General features: G+C 45.5%; 1 protein-coding gene across 4 annotated transcripts in view; it reads left to right on the top strand.

The window, feature by feature from the left end:
- The window catches only part of ZBTB7C (zinc finger and BTB domain containing 7C), a 490,191-nt gene that overhangs the window by 406,589 nt on the left and 60,550 nt on the right, over positions 1 to 23,052 (top strand). For all 4 annotated transcript variants that reach the window (XM_030192925.1, XM_030192926.1, XM_030192927.1 and 1 more), the window contains one exon: positions 6,898 to 8,097. In XM_030192925.1, the coding sequence (XP_030048785.1) occupies positions 6,914 to 8,097 (1,184 nt within the window). In that variant the 5' untranslated portion in view covers positions 6,898 to 6,913. The remainder of the gene's footprint in view (positions 1 to 6,897; positions 8,098 to 23,052) is intronic.

Genomic DNA, 23,052 nt, shown 5'->3' with positions numbered 1-23,052 from the left:
CCAGCGTACGTCAGTTTTACATTACCGCCTGGCTACTGCATGGCCCTTACGGTAATTTCATTTTGACACGTGTGTGCTACACACACCAGAAAATATTTTTATTTTCTGGCGGGCGGGCGGTAATAGGCATTTTACGCATGTAGACCATTACCGCCTAGTTACCGCGTGAGACCTTACTGCTAGGTCAATGGCTGGTAGTAAGGTCTCAGACCCAAAATGGAAGTGCGGCAATTTTCATTTTGCCACACGTCCATTTTCATCAAAAATTTTAAAAAGGCATTTTTTACAGGTGCGATGAAAATGATTCCGCACACGCCCAAAACACATGTCTACACTACCACTGTTTACATATTTTCTGTTTACACATTTTAGACTCCTGAGGCAGGCTTGTGGCCAAACACACAGTACTGTGTCGAGTCTGTGAATAAAATTGTTTCCTTTACCACCGTAGGCCTGTTTCCCTGGAGTCATTGGTCCACTTCCCACTCCCTATCAGATACACTATCACAGGCCATTTTTCAGCACACCTTTGTAAAAGGGCCCCTCATTTTTCAATTTGTTGTGTTAACAATTTTGTGAGTTTGTTACTTCTCTGAGTTATTTTTTGGTAGTTCTGAGGGGACATATTCAGTCCGTAGCAGTAAGCAGCTTGCAAGCCACTTCTAGTCGCGGGCTGACCTAACCCCAGATATTCAATGCCGGGGTATACGTGGCTCCCAGCTTTGACTATCTGGGTATGTCTGCTGACTTGGAAGTTATCCAGGCACTGTCCGATATTCAGACTGGTGCACTGTTAATTCGCCACATAAAGGGGCCCTTTTACTAAGCTGCATGAGACAGGGGCGTAGCCAGACAGCAGATTTTGGGTGAGCCTTGACAAGAAATGGGTGGGCACCAAGTGTTCTCTACCCCTCCCTCACCAACTTAAAAAATAATTCCCTGGCGGGAAAATGCTGCTGTCTACCTTGGCAGTCAGCAGCAGGCATGTACTGAAAACTGAGCATGCGCAGGTGCTGGTATCAGGCAGCTTAAAAAGCTCAGGCTGCTGAAGTGGAGAGCAACATTTTCAGCACCATCCAGAGGAGGTCTTCAACTGGCAGAGTTTGGGATCCCCACCAGCTGCCACTAATGTGTGCTGCTGTTGGGTGGGCATGAGCCCTAAGTGGGTGGGCCTGGGCCCACCCAGGCCCAACTGTGGCTGCCACTGGCATAAGACTGTGTGCCTAACACAGCATTAATGGCCTAACGCAGGATACGTTAAAGCATTAGTTTTGCTGTCTGTGTGCACTAAGCACCTGATATTTATAGGGCCCTTTTACAGAACGTCGGTAAGCCTAATATGGGCTTACCGCTTGCTCTTCTGGGACTACTGCTGACCCAGCGTGGCCACCGGCGGTAGTCCCACCCCAAGCACGCGCTGTTTTGGTGGGGAAAAAGAAAACCCCGGGAAATGGCTTGTGTGGCGATAACCCGGCGGTAATCGGGCATCGGTGCGTGCTGCCTGGTTACCGCTGGGTTAGCACAGGAGCCCTTATCACCACCTCAGTAGGCGCGTGTTTCGGACGCACAGTGGTCCATTTTCCAGCGCGTCTGCAAAAAAAAAAGGTCTTTTTTTGAGGGGGGGCGAAAATGGATGTGTGGAAAAATTAAAATTGGCGCGCGTCCATTTTGGGCCTGAGACCTTACCACCACCCATTTACTTAGCGGTAAGGTCTAATGCGTTAACCGGGCGGTAATCGTCAGTGCGCGTACACTGATGATTACTGCCCAGTTAGCACCGTGTGGTAGAAAATAAAAAATATTTTCTGAGGTGCATATCGGACGCGACTAAAAAATGGAAATAGCGCCCGGGCACGCGGTAGCCAGGCAGTAGTTCCAAATTGACGCAAGTTGCATGCGCGTAGGCGCCTACGTGCCTTATTAAAAGAGCCCCTAAGTTGAACTGGCCAAAGATAGACCTGGTATTTATGAGGTCCTTCTTGGCCGGTTAATATAACCGGTTAAGGGATGAATATGGCAGTTCTCTGGTTAAGTGCTGACTCCTCCCCAAGACCACTCACACAATAGCTGGTTTTGATTTTAGCGGTGAGAGCAGATATTCAGCTTCATTATCCGGTAGATGCCACTGAATATTCCCTCAGGGAGGGATCCAAGTGGCATGGAAACAGTCATGCTTGAGAAACACTGAAGTTTGGTCATGCCTTGAGACAGCTTTATGGCGAAACTTTGTCCACAGTTGGTGTGATTTACAGAAGTGGAAGGGCACTCTGTTTTTTTGAAAGTTAAGCTGTCAGACTCTTTCTTGATTTTTGCCACATTTGAGCCCTGTTTACTAAGGCGCGTTAGCGGTTTTTACGCATCTACAATTAGTGCGCACACGCTAACTGTGTAGGCGCCTATAGGGATATTGTAGGCACGTACACGGTTAACGCGTGTACATGGCTAACGTGCGTTAAAAACGCTAATGCGCCTATAACGCCTATAGTTTGTTGATCCAGAAATTGTATACAAATGGAGTTTTAACAATTGTTTTGAAAGGGTTTTTTTATGCCTGTGATGAGAGTTTACCCTGGTAAAGTCCTTTTCACCCTGTAAGCATTTGCAATGGAGGAAGTGAGGATACTGAGGCTTTTTCCCTTTCAAGATTTTTTTTTTTGTATTCCATAAGTATTATTTGAAGTTTTGGAAGTACTTTTGGCTCATTAAATGGGAGAGCATTTTGAGAATTAAGAAATGGATGTTTAATAAGATGAGATGATCAGCTCTATAAAACTTTGTTCAGTTATGCTCCCACGAGTTTTTAACATTATGCAGGCACAACAGCGAGTGTTTTTCAGCAGCTCTAATCCTGTATTTATTTCTTTATTTATTTGTAACACTTATACCCTGCGCTTTCCCACTTATTAGCAGGTTCAATGCGGCTTACATAATATAACAGTTTACAAGATAATACAAAATGGATAACAACTGTAATATAGTGAATAAAGAGGTGGACAATAAAATTGGAAAAGTAAAACAGGTAAGGGAGGAAGGTGGCGAGGTATGGAGTGGGAAGAGGTGTATATTGGGAAGTGCTGTTAATTAAGGAAGAATGAATAATGAAGGTTGGAAGAGGAATAATTCAAGAGGATAGATGGGAAGGAATAGACTTCCGAGCTCTATCCATTTTTGTCCCACGATGAAGCATTTTTTAAAAACTGATAAAAAATAATTATTTTTGAAAGCTTTTTCAAGGATTTAACTGATTGCAGTTTTTTATTTTATGATTCTGTGGTGTTTGACAGTCATTTGATTTTATGTTGGTCTGTTATTAAGTTTTTACAAAGTTTATGTGTGTTCTTTTTGGAATCTGCTTAGTTTTTAGGTGGGGTACAAATTTAAAAAAAAAATAAATAAATGTAAAGTGGCTCCTTTCATGTTGTCTGGATCATATATAAAGATTACATATAGTATGTTCCATAATCACGTGCCTGATTTATTTGACAACACACCTGAGCACAGTCCAAACTGATGACAGTTCTTCCTTGAAAGCCTTCAAATGTGACCGTTTGTGGCTGCTTGTCTTATCTCCTACGACTAAAGCAAGCCTTCCCGTCATTCAGAGTCACCTAGGGATCCTTTTACGAAGCGGCGGTAAGCCCAACGCAGGCTTACTGCTCGCTTAAAAAGAAGTACCGCTGAGCTACCCCAGCAACCCGGTGGTAGTTCCTTCCCCCAGCACACGCCTTTTCCAGCACTGCAGAAATTTCTAGCGCCGGTATATACCCGGCGGTAATCAGGCAGTGCCACATGCTGCCCAATTACTGCCGGGTTAGCTCAGGCGCCCTTACCACCACCTCAGTGTAAGTACTCCCCCCCCCCCCCACCGAAATGGCCACGCAGCAAGTAGTTCATTTGCCACATGGCCATTTCTTTAAAAAAGAAAGACCTCCCTTTTACCCACTGCAGTAAAAGGGGGCCTCGGGGCATGTCAAAAGCACTGTGCCTCCGGGCCCCCCCTGGAGGCCCAGGCCCATGGAATTTTGTCCCTCCTGCCCCCCCCCTCGGCGGCTATGCTCGGGGCATGTCAAAAGCACTTGCCGACGCCAGCGCAGGCCCCCTTTTGCCGCAGCTTCGTAAAAGGAGCCCCTAGTCGGGTGCTAAGGGTTCAAAGGTCCCACACTCTGAAATAATACAAGCTACATATGTAACTGAGGACCTCAGAATTTGTAAACTAGGATCTCTTTTCTCTAAAGAGCTTAATTCACAATTTCTCTTATTTTATATATGTGAGGGAAAAGCTTATTATACAGGGGCCCTAAGAGGTAGATTTGCAAAGAGGACCTCAGTGGCTAAGCTGACCTATTAATTTTAACCAGTTAACTCTGCATGGATACTTAGCCACAGGTAACCAGCTAGAGTTGTACAGTTACATTTAATACAGCCATTTGCACAGCTGCACTTCTACCAACAAATGGTACCAATTAATGCTGACTACTGACCTAACCAACTAAGGGGGAAAGTTATTCCTGTGGGCCTCCATTAAGATGGCTTAGTTTACCACAAGTTGTGCTATTTTTGCACAGGGTCTCATTGCATAAATTAGGACCCAGTGGTAAAATAACCCATGTTAATGGTAGCCCACGTCGATAACTTCTCCCCTAAATTTGAAAACCCTGCCCTGGTCCAGAGCTGCCAAGTTCCAGAAGGAAGGCTTTTTGGCCAGGCCTGGTTTTGAACTTACATCCCAAAGCAGTATGGGTATTTGTGGTCCTTGGAATTTACCCACTGAAACCAATGCTGCTGGACCCATAATGCATCAGGATAGGATTGTCAGAAATCCAGGACTGGACTTCAATCTTACTTCTGGACCTTGGCAGCTCTTCTGGTCATACTGCAACCTGGGATCTCTTTTTTTAGGTGATTTTGTTTGGAGTGATTTTAGCTGAATAGGAAGGGGCAGGAGGAAGATTTCGAAACATACAGTGAAACCTCGGTTTTCATTGACGTCGGATTTCGTCGTTTTCGGTTATCGTCGATTTTTTTCGCGAAATTTTTGTCTCGGTTTTCGTCGGTCGCCTCAGAATTCGTTGGTAAATGCCATGTTAAATGTTCATTTATTGCTAGTGATTTGAGGGCGTGCGCAGGAGGTGAGCGTGTTTTACATCATGTGCGTTAATTGCATTGGCTGGCTGTTGGTGTGGAAGGCGTGGGATATTTCTAGTGCCACTCCCCCTTCCCCTTGTTCCTGTTTGCATTTGTTTAGCGTTTTTGAAGGGCGGGAGCAGGAGGTGGGTGTGTTTAAGTGTGTGGGATCATTAGAGAGGAACTGGTGGAGGAGGTGTGTGTTGGAGATCTGTGAGGGCAGAACAGGATAGCGATTTGTGGATGTGGTGCGTTGTAAGTAGTTGCTGGTTGGGGACGTGCACTAGGGAGGGTAGGCGGAGGTAAGCGGGGCAGGGGAATCCGGAGTCCTCTTGATCGGGGCGCTGATTTGCCCTTAGTAGCTTGTTGGCGCTGTTACAGCCTGTTATAATATCTGAAGCGCTGTGTGACGTGCCGCATCATCATTTATATAGTAGGATTAGTCTTTTTATTCATTTAAAAGAATTTAAAATAAATTGCCTCAGTTTTCGTCGTTTTCGGTTTTCGTCGATTATTTTCGGACGAATTATCGACAAAAACCGAGGTTTCACTGTATTTTGAATATCAACCACAAAGTTACAGAAGCAGCCTCAGCGACTAAAATAGCAAAAGGACACTGCAATAGTTGCATATACCTCTGCTTTATATTTCTGTATTACAGAAGGGCTCGATCAGGTGACTGAGGAAACATAAATATAGAACAGGAGAAGTTCTCTACGATGACGAATCACAGAAGGCAAAAGTACAGACTAAACAAAGACGATTCACCACTGGAGACGTGAGTCCAACAGTATTTATTATATCAATGATAACGACCCGACACAGGCCGTGTTTCGACGCTAATGTGTGTTGTCAACTCACTGATCACGTAGCACTAATCAGAAAATGCTGGACGCAAACTATCGGAGCAAAAGTCCGATAGTTTGCGTCCAGCATTTTCTGATTAGTGCTACGTGATCAGTGAGTTGACAACACACATACAAGTAGGACTTCTCATTTTGCATTCACTACTTGGTGTATTTATTGACCCCTGATGCAGATGCTTTTTAGCGTCGAAACACAGCCTGTGTTTGGTCGTTATCATTGATATAATAAAGACTGTTGGACTCACGTCTCCAGTGGTGAATCGTCTTTGTTTAGTCTCTACTTTTGCCTTCTGTGACTAAGGAAACATGTTAGTTTTCACTAAGCATCTGTCCTAAGTGAATTATTTCCTAATCATTTTAATTGAATACTGACTACAGTGGAGATCTTTTTTATCCCAGAAAAAAACATCTTATAGGAGTATCCTTTCAATCAACAGAACATATTATCAATCCGAATCTGAAAAACATGAAAACCATATTATAGCCATACTATATGATATGTTTAAAATGCTCAGAAATGTTAACCACATTTACCTTGCATTTGAGCTTAGTTCCTTTTACCTGGGGACTTAGGCTGTCGAATGAAGGTGAAGTTTTCCTGGCAAATAACATTCTCCTTAAAATTACCAGTGCATCAGTGTTCATACAGTGCAGCAGTTTTTTTTCACTGAAACACGCCACATTCCTCTGTGCCTTACAGATATCATGGGTAATGGGTTTAAAATGAATACCTACAGTATACGTTAACTGGGTAACTAAATGCTGACCTATTTGTATTAGCACAAATAGGACGGAGAAAGATCTGGAGCAGAATAGTTAAATCATTGTTTGAGGTTTATGTTGGGCCTGAGGAACATCTACCATATGGTTCATTTTTTTTGTTTGTTTTTGTTTTGTTCTGTTTCAGGGCTTTAAATGAGAACATGGCTGGTGGAGCTGATGACCTTATTGGGATCCCATTCCCAAACCATAGCAGTGAGGTCCTGTGTGGTTTAAATGAGCAGCGTCAAGATGGTCTCTTCTGTGATGTCATCCTCATTGTTCAGGATCAGGAATATAGGACCCACAGGTCTGTTCTTGCTGCGTGCAGCAAGTACTTTAAAAAACTCTTCACTGCAAGCACTTTAGCAGATCAGCCCCATGTTTACGAGATTGACTTTGTCAAACCTGAAGCACTTTCGGCCATTTTGGAGTTTGCCTACACCTCAACGCTCACCATTACCACCTCAAACGTAAAGCACATCCTCAGTGCAGCTGAGATGCTAGAGATTCAGTGCATCATCCGCGTATGCCTTGAAATCATGGAGACCAACAGAGAAGCAGACGAGGAAGATGATGAGAAAGAAGAGGAAGAGGATGAGGAGGAAGAGGAGGATGATGATGACGATGATGATGATGAAGAAGAAGCTGAAGATTTTATTAACCAGGAAAACCAAACAGATGTTCAAGACGAAAGCTGCCACCAAAGCCCTTCATTGTCTGACCTTACAGAAGACACATATCAAGAGTCACCTAGAGACTTTCCCAACCATTACCCCGTTAATAGTTCTTCTAATCATTTGGGGGTGATACGAGACTTTTCTATTGAATCATTACTGAAAGAAAACCTGTACCCTAAGTCTAATATTCCGGAAGTAAGGCCAGCTTTATCTCAATTTGCACCAGGTTTCTTTCCTCATATATGGAATGGAGATTTTGGTACCTTTCCTCAGCTGCAAGAACAGCAAGCGGACAATGCGCCTTTGGATTTGGTGATCAAAGATAGAAAAATTAAGGAAGAAGAAGAAAATGAGGAGCTTCCTGCAGTAGCTTTTCATCATGATTTCTTCAAGGAAATGTTTGCCGACAACTCAAGAAGTCATTTAGGCCATATTAAAGCAGAAAATGACTATACTGCTTATCTCAACTTTTTAAGTGCTACCCACTTGGGAGGAGTATTTCCTCCATGGCCTTTGGAAGAAGAGAGAAGGATAAAGCCCAAAGCCTCTCAACAGTGTCCTATCTGTAATAAAGTCATCATGGGAGCAGGGAAGCTGCCACGACATATGAGGACCCATACAGGAGAAAAGCCATACATGTGCAGTATCTGTGAAGTCCGCTTTACCAGGTGTGCATTTACATTTAATAGTATCAAGAAAACAGGAGTTATCATTGTGTCATAGAATTGGTAATCTAATATTGAATGTGTGGATGTACACAAGCCAATCAGGTCATGGATCACACTACTAGTTATGGGTAAAATTAATGCATTTCTTATGAGATATAGGAGAGAATATGAGAAAAGGTGGGGAGGTAAAAGAATGCCTCACCTTTGTCCATGATTAAAGGTGAGTGTGAAACTAGTCTCTGTTTGCATAGGAGGAAAGTGAATTTGTAGAGATTAAGTTATCAAGAGAGCCAGCAGAGAGAAATGTTCCCCAGCCTATGTGATGGCTGCAGCTCTTTGCTCAGCTCCTTTGACTGCTTTCACAATGCAATGAGAGCTTTCTGGGAATAGATTCAGGTACCAGAAGTCAATAGAAAGAATACAAAATAGAAAATTTGCAAACCTTCTACAAAACATGGAAGAACCCCTTTGTGTCCATAGTTGTATTTTCCTAGAAACCTCAACATAATCAGTAAGATAGGCCACCGTGATATTTCCAGCAAGTACTTCCCTCCTGGTCCCAAGAATCACACATTGGCACAGAAATACATGAACAATTCTTTACTTAACAAAACAGCAATATCCTATTGCATGTTTTCAATCTGTAAAACCACTTCCCTAGTCATTTGCTTACCATAGTACCAGCTGGACTGTGTCTGCTCTCTGCCTCCATGCCAAGCATAGAAAGAGCTAGGCTGATACATAAGGGTGTTACAGGGCTTTGCATTGCAAAAGAGTAGGATGAGACAATACTGCTAGATGGGATAGGGCATCTTCCCTCCAATGGCATGAAAAGGGAGAAGTCCTCTGCTGTTGATATAGTCACTGGCACTGTCCTTCAGGTTGCACCAAAGTGGCTGCACGAGCTGGGTTCCACCACTGTTGTACTGATGGTGGCAATGGTATCATAGCTTCCCCAGGCCCTAGCAGTGATGGCAGCTTAATACTGGCTACACTGGAATCTCTGTCTTGCTGCCCTCTTCAAATGCTCTGCTACATTTCAAATTCGTTCCTGACATATTTCCAGCTAGGCTGGACTGTCCCTGGCACCACACCATAGCACACACCAGCCATGCAAGTAGCCGATGGCAGTACCCCAGCCCCTATTCTGCCTTCACCAGGTCATCTAGGGAAAGGATCTCATTTTTACTCCACCTTGAACAGCAACATCTCAAAGTTATCCCCTGTCTGCCACTAGCATGCCATAATGCCTATGACTCAGGTACCCAAATGTTTCTCCTTCTTCCCTCTCATCTCCTACCCACACCCCCACCCTCAAAGTTGCAATATAAAGACAACAGACAATAACAGCCATATGTTTTCTCTGTCCTCTGCAGTGAGGGTGAGTGGAGAGAAAGCTACAGAGCAGGAAGAAAGAAGTCACCTAGTCAACCTCCTTGTAAACCCACCTACCTTGCTTATACCCCTCACCTATAATTCCACCCACTCCAGCATTCCCCAGCCCTAAGCAGAGGTTTTGATGCTCAAGGCTCAGATTACATAAAAGGCCAAAGGAGGGAACCATATCAGGGCAAGGCAAAGGAAACCAGGAGCATGGTATCGTGCTAAAGATGGTGCAATGCACTCTGATTCATCACCTTATCATTAACATAGGCAGCCGTGACATTCCCAGAAACTCTTCCCGTTCCACTCCCAAGACTGACACAGCAAAACACAAACAATTTTTGATGGAGTAATAAAGGCTTCAAATGTGTTTAACAAAACAGTAATATCCTATTTCATGTACCTTAACTAGAAAATTCCATCTGCTCACTCTGGGAGCAGCTTGGCTGTGTCTTCACTCTGTTACCTTTCCTACAGTAGGATTGACCAGCCAACACCTTTCAACAGCCTAGACTTTCTCTCAACCATCTTTAGACTTCCTGGAGACATAGAGAGGGCGAGGAGAGGGAGTGCTTAGAACGGGCGTATAATATTGATATGGATTCCCTATTTTACAAGGGAATCCACGTCAATTAGAAAAAAGGTAGACGTCAACATTTGCAGCTACCCTGAAGCACACATAAGTGCCTGCTGGAAGGAACAGCTATAAAGGCCATGCCAAGAACCACCCACTATCATCCCCCAACTGCAATCCCCCTCCCCTGATGACCACAAAACACATCTGATCCCCTCTCTGACCCTCCTGACAGCTGAACCCCTCTCATGAGATCTGATCCCATCCATCCCACAACATGAAGACCCCCCTCACCCAAACCTATTCCCCAGCAACAATGAACTCTCTGACCAGATCCCCCACCCCCACCCATTGAACCCCACCGTCAGCCTTAATGTGGTCCCTGGTTTCTAGTGTGAGTGGGAGCTATACTACTACTACTACTAATAGCATTTATATAGCGCTACCAGACGCACACAGCGCTGAACACCTGACACAGAGAGACAGTCCCTGCTCAAAGAGCTTACAATCTAGATAAAACAGACAGACAAGACATTACGGGCAAGGGAAATACAGGGTAAAGAGGAACAGGGGAGGAGGAGGGCAAATGAGTAGCGGTTAGGAGCCAAAGGCAGTAGTGAAAAGGTGAGCTTTCAGCATAGATTTAAAAACAGGTAGAGATGGAGCTAGACGTATGGGTTCGGGAAGACGGTTCCAGGCATAAGGTGCCGCAAGATAAAAGGAACGAAGTCTGGAGTTAGCAGTGGAGGAGAAGGGGGACTCCTACTCATACAGTCCCAGGTACAATTTAGCCACTTCGACCTGAGGCTCGGGAGAGTTCATTGTTGCTGTGGAGGTTGATTTGGGGGATCAGATCTCATTGGAGGTTCACTATCAGGAGGAGTCAGGGAGGGGTTCAGATGTGTTCCATCAGGGGGAATCAGGGCTGGGGGTGATTGGGGACACTAGTTCTACTGGCTTGGGAGCCTACATATAAATCCATGCATGAAACCATCTAGAAGATACCTGGTTGTGAATCACTTATGGTATTCAAATATGTAGTGAGTCCTATCACTGGAGAAAGGGCATTCTGGAATGTTACTCTTTTGTATTGTGTGTGGTCTACCATTATCAGTTCCCTTCTGGGGACATTTTGTTGCCTAGTGGGAGCAGATATACCTGAATTACAGTCTTGAAAAATGCAATTAGAATTGTTGAAGCACTAGCAGATAACCTGCATCACCACTGAAGGTCACATTTAGGTGTCCTGCCCTGACAAAATGAGCTCCAAGACATGAGTCTGTTCTTCACCATTTTAACTCAGAAAAACCTCAACAGTGATGTTAGCACAACTTAATATGGTTTCATTGTGCATTAGGTCCTCATACCCCAAGATCTTGCTAAACACAAGAATGCCCTGTTTCAATTGACGGTGTTCTGAGAATATCCTTGCCCTCTCCAGTCATTTCATCCTTCTTCTTTCCCTTCCACTTTTTGCAATTCTCATCCAACAATTTAAAACTGCATGTCTACTTAGAGACCCCTTCCCAGAGCTGAATTACATTTGTCAGGCTTGGAACCGTCCTAGTTGTCTTCTTTCCCAACTTGGTGATCATTTCCGATTCACTACTGTCCAAATCAAATTTATCCAAGGAGTCACTCAAACTACTGTCAGATTTTGCCCTGCATTCACTTTTATGCCTTCTATAATTCTTTTTAGTTTCTAACTGTCCAGTTTGAGTTAGGCCATGACCCAAATCAGTGCACACCTCTATGAGTTAGGGATGCACATCCTGGTTGATGGACCTTACTTTTACCCCTTGAGATGCCCCACTCTGAGTTCCCCATATAGACTGTTTTTATATATTCCCTACTCTTCTCCAACTTGTTTAAGTTGCATGTTTCCTGATAGATATCGACATGGTGTACTATGATATTATCCCATCACTTCACATTGTGCCCTATTGAGTGATTTTCTGCACATCCACCACCACAGTTAAAATTGCTTACCCAGGGAAGGAGGACAGGAGCATTGAGAAAACCCATGTAGAGGCCAGAGAGACCAAACTAAGGCAGGGGCGGGGGAGCCAATATGCATACCTGGCATATCTAGGGTAGGCATTCAAATAGGCCCCCTCCATGTGCAGGCATATAGCTCCAAATTGCCCATTAAAAAATTAACTTTCACAAGTATGACCCCGAGGCTTTGCTCCTAGGTCCATACTTGTGTGAGCAGCCAAATTGTTCCTGCCCGGGCTGATGGAGGCCCTATTTCCTAGTAACACATCTGTGACCTCCATTGCTGCAGTCCAGTTTCCTTCAACAGAGTGCCATCAAGCTTTTATTGATAATCTGAAATTGAAATTTCAGGTAGCTGCTGGTCAGAAGCTCCTGTTGAGGGTGGAGAAGGAGGGGAGGGCACATGGATAGTTGTTATTTGGAGAAACTATTTGGCTTTGCCTGACCTAAGTCAAGTGAACAAGCGTGTGTTTCTAGGCTATGCTGTGCATATATCACCCTGTCTACCTACAGTTCACAACATCCAGATGGCTTCAGTGATTTCAGGATGTGGCTTCTGCCTCTTAGGCTGTCTGCTAGACTGTTGCTGCCCTGTGCTTCCAAACTAAGAGAATGATCAGGCAAAGATGATGTTTGGGCCTTCTCAGTGTGATTCCTGACCCACTGTTGAGCCGTACTGCCCCACGCTAATCTAAATTGAGCATGACTCCTGCTTCTTCCTCTAGGAGCCTGTTGTATGCTGGATTTAATCCAGGCCAGAAGGCTCTGACTACTCTGCTACCTCTCTTTGCCCTTTGTCATCCCATCCCACTCACTTACTACTAGGCCTAGTGGTTAGAGCAGTGGGCTGAGAACCATGGAATCCAGGTTCTAATCCCTCTGTAGGTCCTTGTGATCTTGGGCAACTCACTTAACCCTCCATTGCCTCATGTAGAAACTTAGAGGTCGAAATTCAAAGACATTTAACCGAGTAGATGAGGTCCTGCCCAGTTAAATCGCACTGATCAGACCAGGAAGCCAATACTGAACATCACTTAACTGGACCGTGGTTCAGAACATCTTCTCTGACCACCCTTTAATAAACGTTGCCATACTGGGACAGATTGAAGTCCATCAAGTTCAGTATCCTGTTTCTCCAAAAGTGGCCAATCCAAGTCATAAGTACCTGGCAAGATCTCAGAAGAGTAAAACAAATTTTATGCTGCTTATCCTAAAAATAAGCAGTGGATTTTCCCAAGTCCATCTTAATAATGGCTTATGGACTTTTCTTTTAGGAAGTTATCCAAACCCTTTTTAAACCCTGCTAAGCTAACTGCTTTTACCACATTCTCTGGCAATGAATTCCAGAGTTTAATTATACGTTGAGTGAAGAGATATTTTCTCTGGTTTGTTTTAAAATTACTACTTAGTAGCTTCCTTGTGTGCCCCCTAGTCCCATTCCACTCCACTCAGTATTTTATAGACCTCTCTCATATTTTTTTTTTTGTTACATTTGTACCCCGTGCTTTCCCACTCATGGCAGGCTCAATGCAGCTTACATAGGGCAAGGGAGGGTTAAGTGACTTGCCCAGAGTCACAAGGAGCTGCGTTGAAGTGGGAATTCAACTCAGTTCCTCAGGACCAAAGTCCACCACCCTAACCACTAGGCCACTCCTCCCTCAGCCATGTCTTCTCCAAGCTGAAGAGCCCTGGCTGCTTTAGCCTTTTCTCATAGGGAAGTTGTCCCATCCCCTTGATCATTTTCATCAGCTTCTCTGTACCTTTTCTAATTCTGATATATCTTTTTTTGAGATGCAGTGACCAGAATTGCACACAGTATTCAAGGTGTGGTTGAACCATAGAGCCCTCTAGGGACAGGAAAATTTCTTCTGTATTTAAACTGGAAAAGGCAGGAGTTAAAACCAAAATCCCTTCCCTTCCTTCCCAACTATGCAAGTCACAGCAGTGTTCCCTCTAAGGTGAGCCCGTGAGTGATCGCTCATATATCCCAGAAGCTTTGCTCACTTTTTTCACACGGTTGCTCACAGTCACGTCCGTCCCCATGTACCCCTCCCGACGCCATGAAGCACCTGGAAAGTCAGGACACAAAACCTAATGCATGAGAAAAAATACGATGAAAAGTAAACTTCAGAATCTGTATCCATCATTAAACCTGGACAAGCTTTTCTGTCGGGTCCTTCGACCTTCCTTAGGGTGGCGGTCCTCGTCTGTGCAGATTCTTCAGTGTCAGCTTACCAACTTGTATTATGGACTGGCAGCAGGAAGCACTGGACTCTGCCTTCCCTTCAATGCCTTGCCTTGCCTGACTTCAGTATTGCCTTCTTGATTCCTGCCTTGAGCCCTGCCAGCCTTGCCTGCCTTCCCCTTAATGCCTTGTTGTCTGATACATCAGAGTTTCTTTTCTATTTATGATAGGAAGATTGGATGAGGGGTCAAGGGGAGGGTGTTATTACGTGATAGTCCCTAGTTGTGGGGCAACAGTGGGTAGAGGGTTGTGGGAATAAGGGAAAAAGGGGGGGATGGTGGGGTGGGGATTTAAGGACTATTTGGAGGGGGTGAATTTATGGGATTTTTTTAGAAGGAGACAGCCCTTGTATGAATAATTTCACAGGTGGGAAGATGGGCAACAGATGTGGCAGTATGGTTGGCGTAGACTCACCTAACAGAAAAATACAGACCCCACTTTCAAACAAAATGAAATTATAAAACTAAGGGGTTGTTTACTAAAGCTTAGCTCGAGTTATGTGCAGCAGGGCCCATAGGAATAAAATGCACCCTGCTGCAGATAACTCGAGCTAAGCTTTAGTAAACAGGGGAGTACATCTTTAAACGACCTGATTTAAACACGTTTTTTTAAAAATCACGCTAATACTGGCGCTCAAAAATTGTTGATTTTTAAAAATTGTCTCTCCCATGAAAAAAAATTTGCACGCGCCCACGCCAGTCCTTAGAGGGAACATTTGTCACAGGTGTACAGGAGATACTGTATGACTCCTCAGGAATTCTACTGAAACTGTTGGCTCCATTCTGTAAGAGCAGCCCTCCAGGTCTGCTGATTTCTTCCCAAACCACATCCTTTTCTGCATGCCACTAATGTTGCCGTGGCTCTGAACTCCTTGGCTTCCCATTCAAGGCAGTTGGGGAGGTTCACAGCTGTAAGTGAGTTGTCACAGCCTGATGCTCAGAAATGCTGTGGTAAGCCAACAGCACAGAAAAAATACCACCAAACAGCGCAAAACATTAGCACACCGATGCTCAAAGGAAATGGTATGCAAATTATATGCACACTGTTAAAGCGAGAGCAAGGAGGGGGACGTGCCTGGCACATGTGCAGAAGAATCAGTGCAGTAAGCCCAGCACTTGTGAACAGGCAAAACCCAAACATGACAAACACACATTGGTTTCTGTTGTCTGCGCCTTTAAATATAAGCTTTTCAATTTTTTTTTTATTACAAGGCTTATACTTAAACACAGGAAACAGGCACCAATGTGTGCTTTCATTTTCAGGTTTACTCGGACTCACGCACATTTATTTGTCACTACTGGTGCTTAGGGACTTGCGCGGGCTTCATTCTGCATCCAAATTGTATAAAAAGCAGCAGACTTTTTAAAGAAAGAACCATGAGAAATCCTCTCTTCAAACACCCTAATGCTTGCCCTGAGCTGGCGTGATTTTTTACAGCGGTAAGGCAGCTTTGTTTTGTGCTCTGTTCTCTGAGCATTGGGAGGGAGTAGCACATGACCTTGTTAACATTAATTTGACTACATTAACATGCTACTCAGACGTGCTTGTCGTCTCCTGCGCGAGAGTGTCTGAGCAGTCTGTCCTCACTAATGCGGGCGCTAGTTCGGCGCTAATGGCTTCTAGCGCCCATGTTTGCTTTTGAGCATCGGGGTATAAGTGAGCTGTGTAGCCCTGCGCTTCAGTAGTTGCATTTAGGGGCGTAGCTACAACAAATTTCATATGGGCCCATGGTTTGGCTAGCAGGGGTCCCCAACCCTAGCCAGCCAAAGCTTTCTTCGGCACCAGTCTTCGGCGCAGCTGTGTTCCTGCCCAGCTCTTCTTTCTTCTTGCTCCTCCTGTGCACGCTGACTGTCCTTTACGTGAAACTGAGAAGGAGCGTCAGCGTGCACAGAACGGGAGGAGCAAGAAGAAAGAAGAGCAGGGCAGGAATGCGGCTGCACCGGAGACCGGTGCTGATTAAGGCTTCGGCTGGCAGGGGTTGGGGACCCCCGCCAGCAAAGGTATTCATTTGCGAGGCGAGGTGGGGGGGGGGGGGCGAGGAGGCGAGGCATGGCGGTGGGGAGGGGGACGGCACTCAAAATGTGCCTCCAACCTCGGGCTCTGGCCCCCTCCCACCGTAAGGTCTAGCTACGCCCCTGGTTACATTGTGCTTAAGAATAGGATGGGCAGCTGAGGAGCAAGATTTCCACCACGTCAAGGTGTCGCTGCTGTTGCTGTTGCTATTGGGAGGTCGGTTTGGTTAGAATGCTGTGAAAGCCACTGTTCTCCAGGTAAACTCATCTGCCTGCACACATCCCTTAGCTATGGTTGCTCCTACCCCTACCTCTCTCACTAGGCTTTCCCCCTACAGTTCCTAACCAAGGGCTGAGCAGGAATGAGATATATCAGAGGAAGGGGGAGGAGCCCGTGAGCAAAGTGTCATATCAGAGATGGCTCCTCATTGTTACTCATCACCTTAGCGTTTGTTGCTGGACAGCGAATAGTTGCAATGAGTAGATCTTATTGTAAAGAGGTGGTCAAGAGGTCTTACTGACCAGAGTTTGTCATTTGGTTTCTAGGTGCAGGAGAATTTTATTATAAATAAACCAGTAAAAAAGGCCCGTTTCAGAAACAAATGAAACGGGCGCTAGCATTTTTTTGTTTGTTTTTCTGTTTGATTTTAATGGTTATAAATGTTTTTAAAACTACTACTACTACTTAACATTTCTAGAGCGCTACTAGGGTTACGCAGCGCTGTACAGTTTAACAAAGAAGGACAGTCCCTGCTCGAAGGAGCTTACAATCTAAAGGACGAAATGTCAAGTTGGGGCAAAGTTGGGCCAAAGGTTTTTTTTTTTTTTTTTTAAAGTTGTATTGAAAGCAGTACTACTCTGTAGAGCACATTGTGCTGAACTGCAGGCAGCCTTCTCTTATGTGCACTGAAAATGGGCCGCAAGAACAGTGGGTTAGGTAGGGGGTAGATGTCGGGTAAACAACAATAGTAAAGAAAGTAAAAGAAATGAATGACGGCATAGCCTTGTAACGAAATGAGCAGGTACTAAAGCACTGAATTAAGCGCCGTTGTTGTTTTCGTTCCCCAGCCACCCCCCCCCCCCCCCCCGGTTATGTTTTTGTTTTGTTTTTTGTGGTCCCACTGTTTCGGCTGCGCAATTCGTAATGGCTTAAAAATGTTTATTGGAACCTGTTGAGAATGTGAACGACACCAATATGTTGTAAGCTATACCCCCTGCTCCGGTGTTCATTACCAGCAGCAGGCAGGGAAAACTCGTTAAGCGAACATGAATGTACTCGGCGCTTTACCCCTCCAGCACTCTTCAGTTCATGCAGTAGGCAGTTTAAATCCGTCCAGCTACAGTAGGTTCCCCCCCCCCCCAGGTCTATTATGGGACATACCCAGAGCAGGATTGTTCTTCTCTTGTTTCTGCGGTGGTCCTCTGCTCCGTGCTGCACAGATAATGATCCCTTCTGCTTTTGAATGCTCCTCCCTTCTTGCCATATAGTTTCGTCTGATTGGTTTGTCATGCGTCTTATGTGCCTTACCATTGCCTGGCAACGGTTCAGTAGTCTGATTGGTCCGTCATGCGTCTTATGTGTGGTTCTGTTGCCTGGGTTCTGCATTCAGTGCGTTCTGCGATCCCTTAACTGTCATTGGTCCGCCTTCGACATCATCACGTTTGACGCGAGGGCAGGCCAGAGAGACATGGTGAGTTGGATTCCGGTCGTTCAGCGATCCTTTCACTGTCATTTTTCCGTCCTCGACGTCATTACGTTTGACGCGAGGGCAGGGCAGAGAGACATGGTGAGTGGGATGGCTTCACCACCATGAACTGTCAAACCCTTCACGAACTGGAGTGACTTCAGAACGTTGAGGGTGCGTTTTATTATAGTAGATAAATAGATGTATACATTCATGCATACCCAGGAAAAGGAGACATTTAGGGGTCCTTTTACAAAGCTGCGACAGAAGAGGGCCTGCGCTGGTATCGGCGCATGTTGTTGATGCATGCCGAGGCCCCCTTTTACCACAGTGGGTAAAATGCAGGTCTTTTTTTTTTTTTAAGAAATGGACATATGGCAAGTGAAGCACTTGCCGCGCGCCCATTTTGGGGGGGGGGAGCACTTAGGTAACGGCTCCCGCGCTAACCCGGTGGTAACCGGGCAGCATGCAGCACTGCCTGATTACCTCAGGGTACACACTGGTGCTACGAGAATAGACATTTTTTGTAGCTCCGGAAATGGTGCACGCTGGGGGTTGGGAGCTACCGCCAAGTGCTGCGGTAGCCCGACGGTACTTCTGGTTTAGCGAGCGGTAAGCCCACTTTGTAAAAGACCCCTTTAGACAGTAATTTGGCAAACTACAATGTCAGGGAGAGTACAGATACCTGGCATGCAGTATATCAATCTACTTCTGCCTGTACTATAAGTTCATACATGCAAATTCTGACTATTTAAGCAGAAATTTCTGCTGCTGCACCATGATAAAAGAACTAAAATGCTTTTTTCCCTGCAACATGATATTCTTGGATGTTATGGATTGCACACCGCCATCATGTAATTTGATATTACAGGACATTAAGGGGGTCTTTTACTAAAGCGTAGCTCAAGTAATCTGCAGCAGAGCGCATTTTAATCCTATGGGCCCTGCTGCAGATAACTTGAACTAAACTTTAGTAAAAGACATTGTCGAAGGGTTAGAAGGTAAAGTTTGCCTTTTTGCGGACGATACTAAGATTTGCAACAGAGTGGACACCGGGGAGGGAGTGAAAAAGGATCTACGGAAACTAGAAGAATGGTCTAAGGTTTGGCAATTAAAATTCAATGCGAAGAAATGTAAAGTGATGCACTTAGGGAGTAGAAATCCACGGGAGAAGTATATGTTAGGCGGGGAGAGTCTGATAGTTACGGACAGGGAGAGGGATCTTGGGGTGATAGTATCTGAGGATCTGAAGGCGACGAAACAGTGTGACAAGGAGGTGGCCGTAGCCAGAAGGTTGCTAAGCTGTATAGAGAGAGGTGTGACCAGCAGAAGAAAAGAGGTGTTGATGCCCCTGTATAAGTCGTTGGTGAGGCCCCACCTGGAGTATTGTGTTCAGTTCTGGAGGCCGTACCTTGCTAAGGATGTAAAAAAAATGGAAGCGATGCAAAGAAAAGCTACGAGAATGGTATGGGATTTGCGTTACAAGACGTATGAAGAGAGACTTGCTGACCTGAACATGTATCCCTGGAGGAAAGGAGAAACAGGGGTGATATGATACAGACGTTCAAATATTTGAAAGGTATTAATCCGCAAACGAACCTTTTCCGGAGATGGAAGAGGACATGATATGAGAGTGAAGGGGGCAGACTCAAGAAAAATGTCAGGAAGCATTTTTTCACGGAGAGAGTGGTAGATACTTGGAATGCCCTCCCGCGTGAGGTGGTGGAGATGAAAACGGTAGCGGAATTCAAGCATGCGTGGGATAAACATAAAGGAATCCTGTGCAGAAGGAATGGATCCTCAGAAGCTTAGCCGAGATTGGGAGGCGGGGCTGGTGTTTGGGTGGTGGGGCTAGTTCTGGGCAAGACTTCTACGATCTGTGTCCTGAAAATGGCAGATACAAATCAAGGTAGGTATACACAAGAAGTAGCACATATGAGTTTATCTTGTTGGGCAGACTAGATGGACCGTGCAGGTCTTTTTCTGCCGTCATCTACTATGTTACTATGTTGCTAAGGGAAATTACGGCCATCCTTTGCTGATTCAAAATTATGTCTAGTGTCTATTTCAGTAGTGTAGCCAAACAGCAAATTCTGAAAAGGGCTAGGGACAAAAAGGGTGGGCATGAAATGTATTCTCTGACCTTTGCCTCCCCCCCCCCCCCCAACCCACAAATATCTGAGCTGTGGGGATCCCCAAGTCCTACCAGCTGAAAACCTCTTCCAGTTCTCCGAAGGTGTAAGAACACCATGCTGCCAAGCTCAGCAGTTGGTGTTCCTGAGCCAAAGGTGACACCTAGCTCAGGCTCGCTTCCCGTGCATTCAGCGCTTCATGCATGCATGCTCAGTTTTCACGCATGCGTTGGAAGTGAGCGAACACTAGGTGCTGGCTCGGGCTCAGGAACTCTGATTGCCGAGCTTGGCTACATGCCGTTCTGAGCACCTGGCAGGACTGGAGGAGGTCTTCAACTGACAGGGCTTAGGGATCCCCGCCAGCTACAGGAAGGGTGTGCCTCTGCTGGGCAGGCCTAAGCCCAAAGTGGTTGGGCCCCTACCCACCCTTGGCTATGCCATTGATCTAATCCCTCTTTCAGTCCCATTCCCATCACAGCGTATGCTGTCTGTAAACCAAAAGAACAGCTCTGTGAAAGGTGATCCAAGGTACGAAGCATAAAATGAGCCATACTGAAATAAAATATATAAAGAAGGACCCCTTTATAAGACCTATGCACTGTGATTGTCCATAATATAATATTTATGCAGAGATCTGAACATTTTGCATGTTCATCTTCAGTATTTAATTTGTGGTTATGCGAAGGATATGTCAGGGCAGCCCCCATGCCTACAGCTGCTGGAGTCCTTCCCTGTGGTAACATCTTCAGGAAGCATTTGCAGGAATTTAGTGACCAACAGCCAGCAAAATCTATGTAGAACAGAACAGACCATGAAACGTGGTACTGGGAGTTATCTCATGTTCCCAGTCAGCAAAACCACAGTAATCACAAAACCAATTTAAATTCACTGCTCGGGTTGGCAAAATATTCAGCCAGTCTTTATGTTACAAAACAGTACATGTCTCTCTCTCCCCCCCCCCCCCCCCCCCCGCCCCATCTGTGTCATGTCAGCTTTACTGTTGAGGGTGGAAAGGGGGGGGGGGTGCATGCAGATAGTTGCTATTTGGAGAAACAGAATTAAAACGAGCTATAGAAAGACAGAAGCAACTCAAAGATTCTAAACTTGAATTTAATCATTCACTTACACTGAGCATGTAACATTTTTAGATAATAAGGGGGTGATTTAAATAAAGAAGATGCTAACATTTGTGCAGCAAATGTGCAGATGAAAGACTAGAATACCGGCGTATATGCATGTATGCACACACGCATGTAAATAACAAAAATGGGCGCGGAATTACAAACGCAAGTAGCCACACAAACAAAGTCATCCGCAAAATGCAGCAATATGAAACACTGCTGTAATACAATTTAATAACAGTGTAAAAAATAGGAAGGAAAAGCCTCAAAGTAGCTCAAAACCAAAACCCAAGCTTTAAAGGGCTATACGGATCTATGTAGATCTCCAGAAGGGGAAGCCACTGCAGCTTCGGGAAGGTTTTTGCCTATGATGAAGTACAGATCCACACAGATCCTTCTAGAGACCTACATAGATCTGTATAGCTCTTTAAACCTTGGTTTTGAGCTACTTTGAGGCTTTTCCTTCCCATTTTTTACACTACTATTAAATTGTATTACAGCACTGTTTCACACGCATGTAAATACCAGAAATCCAGCTAAGGCTATTCTTTAACTATGCTCATATCTTTGATAGTGAGTAGTTTGCAGGTGGGTGTTCATATGGGCGGGGCAAGAAGGTGGGTCACAAACCTATGCTCATAACTTATCTCTCTATATAAAATGCACCTCCAACGTTCTAGTGAAGCCTCACTTTTCCAAATGTTCTAAAAATGAGGCGGTGTAGATCGATGCTGCTCCATGAATGTATGCCCCGCCCTCGCATCACAACTTGATGACGTCGAGGGCGGAGCACTTACACTCAACGAATAGCATCGCCCACCCGTTCCTACGCGAAAAAAAGGGATGTCAGACGCAAGAAAGGGAGGACTACCATCGCCCCGCCCTCGCGTCACAACGCGGTGACAACGAGGGCGGAGCACTGACACTTCGGAGGAAGGGAGCGAGCCTGCCTGAACGTGGGAGGCAGGCAGGCAGCCAGACTGAACGTCGGAGGGAGGGAGCCAGCCAGCCAGCCAGAACGTGGGAGGGAGGCAGCTTGAATGAGGCAGTGGGAGAGAGGGCCACGACCCTGAAAGACGGAGGGAGGGGGAGAGGGAAGACAGGGGGCGGGAGAAAGAGGGGGGGGGGGCCCTGCTGCACACTCTCATTCATTCTCACACACACACTCACACAGACAGCCTCACTCTATGTCACAAGGCAGGCAGCCAGCCTGAACGTCGGAGGGAGGGAGCCAGCCAGCCAGAACGTGGGAGGGAGGGAGGGAGGCAGCTTGAATGAGGCAGAGGGAGAGAGGGCCACGACCCTGAAAGGCGGAGGGAGGGGGGTCACGACCCTGAAGCTGGGAGGGGGAGGGGAAGGAAGGGGGAGAGGGAAGACGGGGGCAGGAGACAGAGGGGGGGGGCCCTGCCGCACACTCTCATTTTTTCTCACACACACACTCTCATTCTCACTCTCACACAGACAGCCTCACTCTGTCACACACACACACTCGCACATTCACTCTGTCTCTCTCTCTAACACAGTCACTCTCACACACACTCTCTCAAACATACACACTACGATGAAAACCTTGCTAGCGCCCGTTTCATTGGTCTCAGAAATGGGCCTTTTTCACTAGTAGAATAATAATTCCTACCTGAGCACACAAATTTGGAATGTGTTACCGCGCAAATTAAAAATGATCCATGAATTAGCTAACTTCCGAATTCTACTGAAGAATCATCTCTTCAATAAGGCATACAACAATGATCGACAAATATAAACTCCTATACGCATATCCAAAACTACCTCTACTATATCATACT

The sequence above is a fragment of the Microcaecilia unicolor genome, chromosome 2 (assembly GCF_901765095.1).
Source record: "Microcaecilia unicolor chromosome 2, aMicUni1.1, whole genome shotgun sequence".
Lineage (NCBI taxonomy): Eukaryota > Metazoa > Chordata > Amphibia > Gymnophiona > Siphonopidae > Microcaecilia > Microcaecilia unicolor.
This window is presented reverse-complemented; position numbering and strand designations above follow the sequence as displayed.